General features: G+C 49.1%; 1 protein-coding gene across 2 annotated transcripts in view; it reads right to left on the reverse strand.

Annotated features, from left to right (window-relative positions):
- Nucleotides 1–14113, reverse strand: part of MYO15B (myosin XVB) — a 79288-nt gene that overhangs the window by 63944 nt on the left and 1231 nt on the right. The window contains exons 2-7 of one of the 2 annotated variants that reach the window (XM_076072431.1): nt 13928–14061; nt 13153–13198; nt 12044–12168; nt 10599–10707; nt 9338–9513; nt 5957–6041 (exon numbers count right to left, since the gene is read on the reverse strand). In XM_076072431.1, the coding sequence (XP_075928546.1) occupies nt 5957–6041; nt 9338–9513; nt 10599–10707; nt 12044–12168; nt 13153–13198; nt 13928–14061 (675 nt within the window). Of the gene's footprint in view, nt 1–195; nt 533–5956; nt 6042–9337; nt 9514–10598; nt 10708–12043; nt 12169–13152; nt 13199–13927; nt 14062–14113 lie in introns of those variants that run through there. The other variant, XM_076072432.1, reaches the window with a different exon arrangement.

A 14113-nucleotide genomic window follows, 5' to 3' on the forward strand; every position in this document is an offset into this window, starting at 1 on the left:
ACAACACTGCGTCCACCCAAACGTCTCGGTTAGAAAAAAAAAGACCCCAGCGAACAACGCCCCAGAAGAGCCAGCCTCGGCGAGCCGCGTTGTCGACCGCGCGGAGTGGTCCTGCCCAACGCCCTGCCGCACGGGGAGATGGACGGGGAGATATCCCGGGGATGGGTTCTCGCACAAACTCACGACGGCACTCACCTGGCAGGTAGCGCTTAATCCTCTCGGGCAAACCCTCGGTGGCGATCGGCAGGCGTCTTGGCCTCGCCGGTTACTCACGCCGTTGAAAAGAAAGGTCCTCTCTCCGTACGTACGTCTCTAACATCTGCCTTTTTTTCTAGCAGACTTGAAAAAAAATCGTTGCGGGCCGAATTCTAAACGGGACACCGTTAAGGACTTGGACTTGCGAACACAAACAACGCAACTATTTCCCGTGTCAAAGTCCAGCCATAAAAAGCCGTATTGCGCTACAAACGTTATCTGGCTTTACGCACTACCGCTGTGCGCCCTGCCTAACGCCGGCTCCCAGAAAACGAAGCAACACCCTGTAACATCGCACTGCAACAGGTTGCAAGGGCAGCGCAATAACGGGGGCATCGTAGGGGAAATCTCTCGTCTTTTTGCCGCTTTGGGGAAAAAAGGACGGCCGAGGTGGTGCTGCGTCGTGATCTCGCATTCGTGGATCCAGGTTATAAGTATCTGTGGAATCTCGGCTCCAAGTGGCCCCGTTAAATAGGAGGCATCTGGCCAGCTCAATAGAGCGGTAGGGTCAACACGGCGCATGTCAATGCCCTTCTTTCTGCTTCGTGCATCTCCCGTCGTCTATTTTCCCACACTCTAATACACCCCTGGTCAGGAGAAGTATTAATGCGTATCGACTTATCTACTAACACCCACAATGGTGCTGTTTGTTGTTGACCGCCTGGCGTTTTGGGCCTCTATGCCTGCGCCAAGGGATGCTTATTTTTATCAATAATTTAAAACAGCAAGACAAAATAAGTCCCTCTATTTCAAATCAGATAAGAGTCCACATTATATATATAAATAACATATATGCCCCCTGTTCAAGATATATTTAATCAACTAAATTCACATTTCTCCCACCACATAACTCGAGAAAGGTCTGTATGCTGGGTTGATTGACAACTACTGCACTTGGTGCGAGCTAGACAGGAGAGAGGGGAAAAAAAACCAAATGTCGTGATTATATTGCATTAAGATGCTTGATAACTCAAGTGGCTGGCTGGTCCAGAGGTCTCATGTGCAGAGCTGGTGCTGCTTGTAAGCTGGATTCAAGCCCAGGTTTCAGCCACCTGTGATCACAATTGGTTGGCAAGTCGATGGTCTCATCCTGGTCGCCAAAGCCGCACGAAAAGGCAAACGCCGCGTTAAACGTAAAAAAGAAAATTAATATTCGCTTTAGCGTGATTCAATTCCAGCTGGGAGAATTAAAAACATCGCTTTGTCATGCTACAACAAAAAAACAATAATCTCATATCAAGAGTGTTTGGAAACGTGCACACCGCTAACTGCATGAAGTGTAAAGATGCCAAGTCAATGTCTTAGGAGACGTCTCATGAAAAAATAAATCTCTTTTCCGGTAATTCTCCAACAGACGTGGGGCCACACCGCCATGCCAGCTTACCCGATGGATTCATCATCTCACGACGGCACGATGCTGACAGGAGAAACTTAGAACGAACTGGGGAAATACAAACGACATCACTTTAAAAGATGTTGAATTGCTTTTTTGACAGGCCTCGTGTATTACTCAATAGCTCGGGGGCTTTGCGTTTGGTTGTGTAAAGACTGAAAAGAGGGAAGACCCCACGTGGATAATGGATAACACCACACTTAGGCCTTAGGCTTCAAGGTGTTGAGAACAATACTCGTGGATCGAGGCTGCAGGGAATAGGCAACGATATTTATGCGATAGGTAAACATCAAAATGCTCTTTGGATTTTGTCGAGCGTCTCAAATAAAAAAAAAACTGCATAGCCAGACTCTTCACAGAAGGACGTGCATCGTGGAGAAGAATGAAAGCGTTTTCATTGTTGAAGAGAAGAGCCGGTCATAGGAGAAGAGGGATGTCTTGAGAGCAGGGGGTCGACAGGACAGATGGCCGCGGTAGGGAAGGACGTTCCAGATAAGAAGATTGGCAGAGAGAGAAGGAGCAATCTCCCACTGAGCGGAGGTTGACCGAGGGCTTCAACGTAACTCCTTGGTTGCTGGATTGGAAATTGAAAAAAGTGCATGGACGGGAGTAGAACGGGGGGGGGGGGGGAAGGGGATAATGTGGGGAGAGATAGGAGGCATGTAAAATGGAACATCTTGAAAACTGTGAGGGAAGTCTTGAGGTAGAACTGGGATTGGATTTGGAGCCAGTGGAGGGATCAGAGTATTGGGGTTATGTCGTTTAGTTTCTGAGTTCAGGTGAGGAGTTTGGTAACAGCAGACTCTGTAATATAGGTAGTACATCAGTGTGTTATCATCTTAATTCAGTGACTATATTCTTTTCAAACTGTCGTGAAACACAGTACACCCCACGCCAACACTTTTATCCCACCTGAGTCAAAAGCAGATAAAGGGTTTTGTGTCACACGGTGAATACGAGATGCTCTTTCCCATTTTCGAATTTTCAGGTCTGGCCAGTGATGGATAACTTTGAACACGGTCGGCTTCAGCGAACCAACGTGGAGATTGATCGCGTGAGCTCCATCAGCCCGCAGCCACCTAAATCTGATCTCTACCCCACGGGGGGAAGGGGGGGGGGCATGCCTATCCACTCCACTCCCTACACGCTGGCGTCTCCTCGCCTGGTATGCAGGAGGTCGTGGGTTCGATCCCGACCCTGACGCCTGCTGTATATTTGGAAGTGTGGTCACTACATCTACGCCTCTATATAAGGAACGAAACGGGTGGACTTCTCCACAAATATGGCTGTCGCCTGATGAAGCTGGTTGTAACTACTGGCGAAACGTCGTACTCATTGTAAATGTTGTGGCTTGGCTCTCTAACACACTGGTTAGTGCTGTACTAGTGATGAATTTCCACGTTCTGGTTACGTGACAACCCTTACTAGTTGGCTGTGTCGGGTGGTGGCGAGTTTTAACGACACATTTATATATTTACGCAATCTAACCCATAAAACTCTATATTATGGATGTACATTTGGAGTTTGCACGTCTCTCTCCCCGTGGTCATGTGGATTTTTCTCCGGGTCCTCTGGGGTTTCCCTCCACATTCAGAATCCACGCACGTTTAGAGCATTTGGCTGCTGCTACACATTTCCACGTGATAAGCCGCTTTCATTGAGCTATCACTTGTGGCCAAGTCGCTTATGAATAAACTCCTTCAAAAAAGTTTTTTTTTTATAAACAACGGTTTTATTTTAAAGTGCTACTAAAAAGTAAATAACTCGATTGGACAACGGGAAGTGGACGACATCTTGATTACAAGAGACACGTGGCGCCTGAGACACGTGGCGCCTGAGACACGTGGCGCCTGAGACACGTGGCGCCTGAGACACGTGGCGCCTGAGACACGTGGCGCCTGAGACACGTGGCGCCTGAGACACGTGGCGCCTGAGACACGTGGCGCCTGAGACACGTGGCGCCTGAGACACGTGGCGCCTGAGACACGTGGCGCCTGAGACACGTGGCGCCTGAGACACGTGGCGCCTGCTTCTTGGGCGAGGCGATTCCAGAGTTTAGCGACCGCGGCGTTTTAGACCTACACACAAATAAATATAAATAATAAGGCGTCCGTACTAAATGTTAATCGCTTTAAAGGAGGCAATTAATTGATTAATTTATGCTGATTTTGATACAGGCACGCATTGTCACCGGATCTGAGTGCGTGTGCAAAATTTCGAATTGATTGGACAACAGGAAGTAGACTACATTTTGATTACAATAATTGACCACGACAAACAGGAGTCAAGTTAAATAAAACCGTTGAAAAAGAGCTTCATAGCTCAGTGGGCCTTATCTGGTAAACTAAAATAAATTGTTTAATAGTTACATTTACAGATTTGATCTCGCCGCACGTATTTAATGCTCCGGGTGTCTTTTGAGCAAATTCGAGGACAAAAACATTCACCGACGGTGCGGCAAATCGTCGAGTTACACGAAAAAAACAAATGTGACAGATCAGCCCACAATGAATCGCATTCAAGAACGCGCGCCATAAACCGTTTGTGGTACCTGCCCATAGTGCTGTAGCGCCGCAGTAAAAGCTGCAAAACTATGCGCATGGCCCTGGTGATGCACGCTTTACCGTCCATAAACAATATAGGCTCGGCTTAGTTTTAGTGTCACGAGTAACGGGTGAGTGTTACCCCCCCCCCCCACCCCCAAGCATTAACCAGAGTACAGCCTGGCCTTTGCCGTAAGCCATCGTCTTTCCTCATGGCCGCTCACGACCAGGGTTTGCCACCTGTCCCGATTCTTCCCAGGATCGTCGTCTTTTTTTGAGACAGCTGCCCTGGCAAATCCATTGCGAGGCTTCCATAAACGTTAAGAGTCCTGCGGGGGCTTTTGCTCTTTTTCTCGAGCCAACTTTAATTTCTCCCTTTCGTCTTCCTTTTTCCTCCCACGAAATATATCCTGGGGGGTTTTCTTTTTTGCACTGCAGTCGCGACAACCACCACGGGGATGGGCAGGCGGCGCGGGAGGGGCCTGCCACGACACCACAGGCTGGTGCTCATTTGGGCTTGAAGACATGTTCACTTTGTGAGCAGCCCCGTAACTGGGCGGCCCATGAAGGACCGTAGCAAAACCACGCAGCTGTCGACTGCTGAGACATCGGCTCAGTCGCATTCCTGAAATGGCCTTGATGAAGTGAAGCGTGGGGCAGAATTGAGTGCATTGGATGGACCGATGACATCAGTCATCTCAATTTCAAGGCCAGTTCGAAAGAAAACGAATTTCTTTCAAGCTGATTTTTGCTTTTAGTTTGTTGTCCTTACCCCGCACCTCCGAATAGCACGGTTGGCTGCATACGGTGCCTAAGAAGTTCAACATACATACATGAACTCACAGAGAGCCATAGGCTCACACAGAGACCCGTAGTTTGGTGTCCTTAAACTGCACCTCGATGAGCGACGTTCATGGGAACATTAACAAACGACAGTAGCGGTAGAAGAGTCGTAAAGAGGTGGCTTGGCACCAGTAAGCGAGTCAGTGGAGTGAATCGGCGAGTCCTGGATCAACAAACAACGCGACTGCTTTACGTTGAATGCTGTCAAGTGCAGTGAGGTGGGCACTGGGCGCTCCGCCCCAAGATGACAGCGGTGTTCCAACTTGGGGTGGTCAGATGACATGTGCCAGGCATGGTGGGAGTCATGCCTTCCTGTCGTGTGTGAACACACCTCCGAGTATTATTATTTCTCCACCGTGGCTGCCTGTAATCCAGCACTATCGGGGCAGCAGCGAGGGTTGGTGGGTCACTGTAACAAGTGTTGCGAGACTCTCTTCCCGTGGGCGTCCAGGATGTGCCGTACCCTGGCTCACCAGGGGAAGGCAGTACAGTAAGTGGTCGAATCGTCACCGATCTACATTTGTACAGGGATGGAGCTTTGCCCCCTTGTGTATTTTCTTCGGGCGCTTCGGTTTCTTCCAATTTGCATAGTAAGCAATCATCATTGTTGAAACTTTCTGACCCGCCCATACTGGACATCTGTGTAAAAAGAGCTTCATAGGTCATCGGATCTCTCCTGCAGTCTTAATAAAGATTCTGGTTCTGAATCGGCCGAAAACCTCGTAAGATTAAAACCCAACGCTGAACCCTCGTGAAAAATAGTTCAACCACCCAGTGTCGCCTTCCTAGATAGATCAACAAAATCAGTATCATTATTAAGACTCAAGCTCATGCACTGGGCAGGGGGGTCAGTGCAGGAAGGGGTGGGGGGGGGTGTGGAGTAGAAGGGGGGGGGGGGCGGTGTCTCCCGGGAGCTGCGCACCTTCAGGTACCTCCGCGTGAGCACGATGATCCGCACCGCGGCCCGCAGCTGCACCCCGCCCTGCCGGTACCGCTGGAACCGCCGCCTGCGCAACGACAACGAGCCACGTCATGGGGACGGCCGCCGCCGCCGCCGCCGCAACCGTCGCCACCCTCCTAGAGGCCCCCCGACGCGCACACGCAGGTCAAAGGTGACTCACGTCCTGCTCCGGAACACAATCGCCTTGTTGAGGTACAGGCGGTTGCGCTGCCCGTGAAGACGAATAACGCGCGCTATCTTTGTTTCCACGGATTCATAAAACAAAAATAGGAGGCGATTCGAGTGAACTTGGGTGTGGCGCAATTTGTCCCACAATTCCAGTGGATGGACGACCAGAGGTTCGAAAGTGGAATTTTCGAGTTACTTGAGGTATCACGTGAATTGGGTGGTACTCTCCCCAGAAATTAATATTTTCACTTGGCTCGAATTTTGACGCAGGGAACTCAGGCCAGCCCGAGTGAATCAGTATTTTGTCCAAAAACATGGAAATTGTGTTTTATGGCCAGAGAGAGGCAAATAGGGAAATGAACATCCATAAGTTATTAGGTTCATACAAATTGGATATTTGTATTCTGTATTTTATTTAAACACAAATACAGACAGCCCATGCACCTTCTCATTCGGTCTCTGCCAGACTTCCAGAGGGGAGAGTGAACACCCAAAGCCCATCGGTTATACTCATGTTATAGAAGTAGAATGTTAGAAATATCAATTAATGGGGCGTCACTGTGACGAGATGCTAACTGCCTCACCTGGTATACAGGAGGTCGTGGGTTTGATCCCAACCCTGATGCCTGTAAATTTGAAGTTTGCATGTTCTCCCCGTGGTGGTGTGAATTTTTCTTCAGATCCTCCGGTTTTCCCCTCCACATTAAGAAACATGCGTTTAGAGTATTTGGCTGCTATACATTTCCACATGACAAGCCACTTCATTAAGCCATCATTTGTGGCCAGGTCACGTCTGAAAAAGAGCTATATAGCTTAGTGGGCTTTACCTGGTAAAATAAAAATAGTTCAGTTCAAGTGGGTGCCAAGGCCCCTTCATGCATAATAACAAAAAATACCGATCTATTCAGATTGCTATATGGAGCACTGGCACAAATGTTTAGTGCACTGCACCATAAACGTGGCGACACATAACATGAAGGGCGAGCGACTTCTGAACAAGTCCCCGGACCTTCCCTTCGACAACGCACACGGACCCAGCATGAGGTGGAGTACGGTCAAACAACCCCCACGACTGGTTGACAAAGAATCGAAAACAATCGTACAAAGATAATTAATCACACAGAATCAGTAACCTGAAAAGGACCAAAAGAAATGCTGACATCTCTCATGCCCATAAAGTACAACCCCACTCACTGAACTTTATCCCAGCCCTGTCAAACTGGAGCCACCCTTTTCAGTGACGCACACAAAAGCTTGTACGTACGCACGCACGCACGAAACCCACACCCACACAAAATAGACTTCTGGTCTCTCAAGCCCTCGCCGAGTTAAAAAAAAATAACAAACTTGAACTTAGAACCAAAAACAATACGGCAGTTTTCTATTTATATAGGGCATAGGGGTGCCTGGTGATGAGGACATCTTATCTCTGTCGCCGAGTACGCAGGAGGTCGTGGGTTCGATCCTGTACCCTGACGACGCCTGTTGTATATTTGGGGCACATGTTGCCTCTCTTTCCCCGTGGTGGTCGTGTGGATTAATCTCCGGGCTCCTCCGGTTTAACACCCTTCCACGTTCAGAATCAACACGCGTTTAGATTCTTAAACTGCTGCTATAAATATCCACGTGCGATGACGAAATTGGCCACTTTGATGAGGTATCGTCACGCGTGTGTCCAGGCCGCCTCTGACACAGCGCCAACAGCTCAGTGTGCTTTACCTGGTAAATAACACAATACCATACTCTTTGGTTCTATTGGGTAAAGTCACGTAGGTGAAAATAAAATAACAAAAAATCACGACGTTTCGGCCACAACACAAGCGGCCTTCATCAGGTGAAGGGACGAGACTGTCTGGAGGACAGCGCTGGAGTGGGAGAAGCCACGCTTAGATCACGACCTTTAAGCTGTGTGAGAAGAAAACACAAAGCGCCTTGACAAAGGAATTAGCATATAATTTAGCATTGAAAGGGCTCATTGAAATAGCTAAGTTAAAGTATACTAAAAAAAGTAACTTAGCTATTTCAATGAGCCATTTCAATGCTAAATTATATGCTAATTCCTTTGTCAAGGCGCTTGGTGTTTTTCTTCTCACACAGCTTAAAGGTCGTGATCTAAGCGTGGCTTCTCCCACTCCAGCGCTGTCCTCCAGACAGTCTCGTCCCTTCACCTGATGAAGGCCACTTGTGTTGTGGCCGAAACGTCGTGATTTTTTGTTATTTTATTTTCACCTACGTGACTTTACCCAATAGAACCAAAGAGTATGGATCCTAGCAGTCACGGAAGCTTTAAATCTAGAATACAATACCAGTTTAATTCATCTCCTAAACATGACTACACATCGTGGCATCGGTCGGGGAAGTTTGGATAATCCGTCGCGATCGCCACGCGCGAGTGTCCAAAAACTTGTCAGGACCCTTCTGAAAGACAGTCACGAGACTCCGTGAGGCCTTTCTGGGTCAACAAACGTCAACAATTATCAATATATATAAAAAGATCTGGACTCAATGCCGCCCATTCGCGTTTTAACATTGAGTTTGTGTTCAAGATAACGCATGCACATACACAGATAACGTTCCCCATGTTAGCATTAGATACCGTTGGAGGAGCGACCCGATTACGAACTGAACAACACACAAGGCAGCGTGGGGGATAGGCCAGGAATAAAACACAAAGATCCCCAGTATAGCGTTAACAGACTGTCGGGGCAAGTGCTGTTAGAGAGCAGTTGAGCACACATACAGGCACATATCATTCTGTAAAGCAGCGGTTCCCAACCCCGTGGCAAGTTTGACATCTCTAGGGGAAACATACGCGAGTCCTGACATTTTTCTAAGAGTTCAGGGCCTGTGGTTATGTAATATTGGAGAGTGAGAGAGAAGATCCTGCGAATAGCACCGAGCTCAGGGTTCTGCATTAAGGTGTTCAGGAACACCGCTTATATATGGATTGCGGCTGCAGGATCCAGGCTACGGGGTGGGGTTTACTGACATCGAAACAATGTGACACGATCTTGATTCATGAGACCAATGCCACGTTAACTACGAGTCTGATCCCACTGAGGCCATGCAGCAAGCAGCAAATGCGGCGCCACCTGTCCCACGTGTTAAGTTCTTTCCGCGCGGTTCTGCGTGATCCCCCCCCCCCCCATCAGCTCCCGCGAGCAGCGCAAGCACCTGGCCCTGAAGCCGCGGATGTGGGCCTGCAGGACCACGGCCTTCTCCCGGAAGACGCGGTACTGCTTGCGGAGGATGTAGCCCCGCAGGTGCCGCTGGATGGTGATAGCCGCCACCTTGACCCGCCGCTCGCGCTCCCTGTCCAGTCGCACGTACAGCGCCTCCTTCATGAACACCTGGACACCGCGCAAGCACACACGCCTGTATGTTGTATGTTGTATGTATGTTGAACTTCTTTCGCACTGTACGTAGCCAACCGTGCTAATCGGACGTGCGGGGGAAGGACAACAAACTAAACACAAAAATCAATTAAAAAGAAACGAGTTTTCAATTCAGATTTAAAAGTGCATAGCTCCAGTGGCTTCCGAATACGGAAAGAGCGTTCCAGACGGCCGCAGAAGCACATCTTAAAGTGCTCGATGCGATGACCATCTTTGTTCTACGGCTAACCACAGCACAACGGCAGTGGGATTATAATAAAATGTATATGGCGGTATTCGTGCAAAAACTGCACGTCACAACACTGTACAAGAAAACAGCAAAAAAAGATAACAATTTAATACTCAGCAGCGCGACCGCGGGTGTGCAATTACCGGTAATGGATTCCCAGTCGACTCAGATGTTCTGGGTGCGAATCGTTTTGCTTTCATTGTTTTACACGCTTCTGACAATTCTGTGTGTTCCTCCCCCCCCCCCCTTCCCAATTGTATCCCAACTGTTGTCAGTGTCGTGCAACTCAACGAAAATTCCACAAGGAACTCCCGCACAACTACTTCCGAGAACCCTTCAAGTGACGTCGGGTCCGCTCAATAGGGGGCAGCACTTTCCCACCCATCACGTTAAAGGGACAAATCGCTTGTTGCGTCAAATTTTACTCTCAGAGCGGGAATTTAGCCAAAATTTAGTGCAGAACCAAATTTAGCGAGATGGTTTATTGTGTGCGGTCCGTGGTGAGCACTGCACTTGAGAACCCAATTTCATGCAGGTGGCTGCCCAGATTCAAACCCAGAGTCTCAGTGATGCCAGCTCCAGCGGCTCTGACCTCTGAGCCACCCACCCACCCAGCTCGACAATCTGTGTTCGCTAAACCATGACGTACGAGTGCAATTCTCTCACACATTTCTTAGCTTTGTACACGCATTAGGTCCGAAATACACTCTACTTTTGTCAAAGGTATTTGAAAATCCTCTTCGATACTCGGTACAGAAAATGCTTCCCCCTTCAGCAATGCCGTCTCCTGGCAACTGCACTCCTGTCTCACCTGGCTGAGGCCTATCCTGAATAGGCCCTCGGGTTCTGGCTTGAGGATGTTCAGGATGGAGAGGCACCCGTTTTTCCCTTTTCCAGTGCTTTCTGTCAGAACTGCATATCTGAGCCGAACAACATAATGTATCATCATTTGCACTTTAAACCATTGAAACGAAACAACAAATATTTTATACTCTTTGGTTCTTTCGGTAAGGTCACGTAGTAGGTATAAAATAAACGAAATCACGACGTTTCGATCGCAACACAACCGACCGTCATCAGGTGTAACAGATACTGCAGAAGAACTGCTGACGTAGGAGAAAGAGCTGCTGCTGCAACAAGAGTTTATATCGGATTTTGGTGGGCTCAACCCAAGGCTAAGTGGGCGGAGCTAGAGAAGGAATTTGTACGTCAAATCCAGATAGAACAAATATTTTACCAGGTAAGGCCCACTGAGCTATGTAGCTCTTTTTCAGAAGCGACCTGGCCACCAATGGTGGCTCATCGAAGTGGATTATCACGTGGAAATGTATATCAGCAAAATACTCTAAATGCACGTTGATTCTAAATGTGGAGGGAAAAAACGGAGGACCTGGAGAAAATTCCACGTGACCACGGGCAGAGAGAGACACGCAAACTCCAAAAATGCAGACGTCAGGGTCGGGATCGAACTCACGCGCACTCCTGTGTACCAGGCGAGGCAGTTAACATCTCGCCACCATGACGCCATTGACATTCGCATGTAAAACCATTTGTATCCAAAGATCGCCAGACATCGTATTGACCACTAACAACAAAACTAAGTGGGCCTGAGCGAGGACGCACGGCTAGAATGGATGTTGATCGACGGGCGATACTGGCGACAGAATGGCAGCCGAAGAGAGAGCACATGCTCGAGAGGATGAACCACGGTGGAGATGGAGCAATGAGGTCAGCTCTAGCGTAAGGAGATGGGATGGATTGTGGTGTCGCAGGACCGTGAGAGATGGAGCCAGGACATGTTAGAATGGACGATGGTCGATGACCAATAATAATAATGGAGTGCCAGCCAAGGCATGGAACGCGCAGAGGATGTTTTTTTTCCAAGGAGATGGAGCAATGAAAACAGGTCGTGTGTAGGTGCTGGTTGGATTGCTACATCGCAGCTAGGTTCGCGAGAGATGCCTGCGGCTTGGGGAGGGGCTTTCATCCAGCGGTGGATGGACCGTGTCTCGTGACGATCTGACATGTTTCGACCCACGTGGGTGGGTGTTTTGTGGGAGGGCCAACCCATATGAGAGTTAGTTAAGTAACTGCACAGGCTAGGAAGGGCTCCCACATACCGGAGGCGGACGCGCCATTGTGACGCCAGTAGGCTTTTTCGGGGCTTATGCGTGTGGAGTTCCAACTTTCCGAATGCATTTCCATCAAAAGTACAAAGGCACAGGCGTTCGTTAGAGGCCACGAGGCCTCCCCCACCTCCTGATGAAGGAGTCAAAGGGCATCCGCACCGGGAATCCGGCCTTGCGGATTCGAATCGTCTCCAGGATCCCCAGGTACCGCAGCTGGTTCCGTACGAGCTCCGGCTCAAACGAGCCAGCTTCCTGGTGAACGGAGATCACAAGCACGGTCACTTTAAACGTCGCTCTCCTTTAAATGTTACAAACGCGTCGATCGGAGAACGCCCGTTCTGTATGTATGCTGAACTTATTTCGCACCGTACGTAGCCAACCGTGCGAATCGGAGATGCGGGGGAATGACAATAAACTAAACACAAGAAGCAGCTCTAAAGAAATGAGTATTCAATCTAGATTTAAAAGTGCGATATAGTTCCAGTGGTTTCCTAATATCGGAAGGAAAAAGGTTTCCAGACAGCCGCAGAAGCGCATCTGAAAGCGTGCGATGCGGTGACCGTCCTTGTTCCATGGCCAGCCAAAAGCTGCTGCTGCGAAGATCACCGGAGTTTGTGTGATGGTTTAAATGCAGGCATAATTAGTTTAACATGTAGGCTTTCGCGACCAATATCATCCATAAGAGCTTTTTTGGGTTAGATCGCGTAAATATATGTCGTTAAAACTCGCCATCACCCCACACAGCCAACTAGTAAGGGTTGTCACGTAAACAGAATTGGCATGTTGTGATGAATTGTACACCCTCCACCACCCCCCACCACCTGACACAAATGTGTGTCATAAAAAACTGGCAACTGCCCAATGGTGCTGGTGGTAAGTAGCAGCAAAACGCCGTACCAACTTGTGCAATGCCGTGGAGTGCTCGCTCTCACACACCGGTGTGCCGCAGCAGTACGTTTGTTCACGTGACAACTTTTATTCATGTGCTATGTCGGGTGGAGGAGGATATACAACACACATTTTACTTGTGCGATCTGACCGAAAAAATATCAATTACGTTTCAATTGTTTCTGCTTAAAACCCTATTCCTCTGCATTCTAAATGCACGAGTAGGGTTTTTTTGTAATTCAACGGCCCTTGAATTTCCCCACGTCAAGTTGTTGAGACCTCACTAATTATGATTTCGAAAGTCAATCTGAAAACCCGGTGAAATGTTGCCCTCGGTGCGCCATTTACCTTCCTGGAGTTTGGCTTCAAACATCGAATCAAACACGTGTTGCACCTGCAGAGGAGAACCATTCAGACGGAATTACGACGGCAATCGTCCACAATTAAAAACATTATTTTTTTTCCATTCCTTTTTTTGTTAGGTCCCAAGGTGTCCCTTGCAACATTATACTTTTTTTAAAAATCTAAAATGGCTCTCAACTGCCACAAAAGGGTCTTTTTTTCTTTCCTCCAAGCACTTGAGATGTTCACACAACCAACACACACCGAAACTCGGCGCTTCACGTGACGCAGAGAAGGAAAACGAAGGCACATAGCTGCCCACAATGCACTGGGCCAAAAAACGAACAAAAAGTGCCAATGGGCAGCTACGTGCCCTTCATGCGCCACTTGCTGCAGCACTGCGGTGGATGCTGTCAACCGGGGAGGTGACACAACGATCAAGTCCACCCCGGCGGCGGGTAGAATGTTGTAGCGCAGGATCGCGAGAGGTGGCGGTGGCTTGGGGAGACCTTCATTCAGCAGTGGACTGACCGTGACGGCCGATTACGGTCATCACGATGATGACGCATTTGAAACTGTCAAGATTTAGATATGTATATGCCCTTGTGGGAGAGCCAAAGAGGTTGCCCATCGCGGAGAAAGAGTGAAGAAATCGGCTGGGAATTTCTTCGAAGCTTCTTCGCACAGAGGTCAACCACACTTTTGAAAGCCCCCCCCCCCCCCCACCGTGGCCCATCAGCGCCTCCTCCTCCTGTGTGCCTTTTCCCCACCAACCACTCACCGCTCCATGCGTGACAGCAGCTCCTGCAGGGAATGCTGGAAGGCGGAGGAGACCGTGTGGCCCAAGGGACCGCCGCGAGGACCCGGCACCGCCGCCGCCAGATGGCGCCGAGTCTGAAAGATCTCGGCGAGCAGCTGAGGACAGAAGGTCGGGCGCGGGACACACGAGGGCAGCTCAGTGACTCGA

The sequence above is a fragment of the Petromyzon marinus genome, chromosome 37 (assembly GCF_048934315.1).
Source record: "Petromyzon marinus isolate PM22_M1 ecotype Great Lakes invasive population chromosome 37, UKy_Petmar_22M1.pri1.0, whole genome shotgun sequence".
Taxonomy (NCBI): domain Eukaryota; kingdom Metazoa; phylum Chordata; class Hyperoartia; order Petromyzontiformes; family Petromyzontidae; genus Petromyzon; species Petromyzon marinus.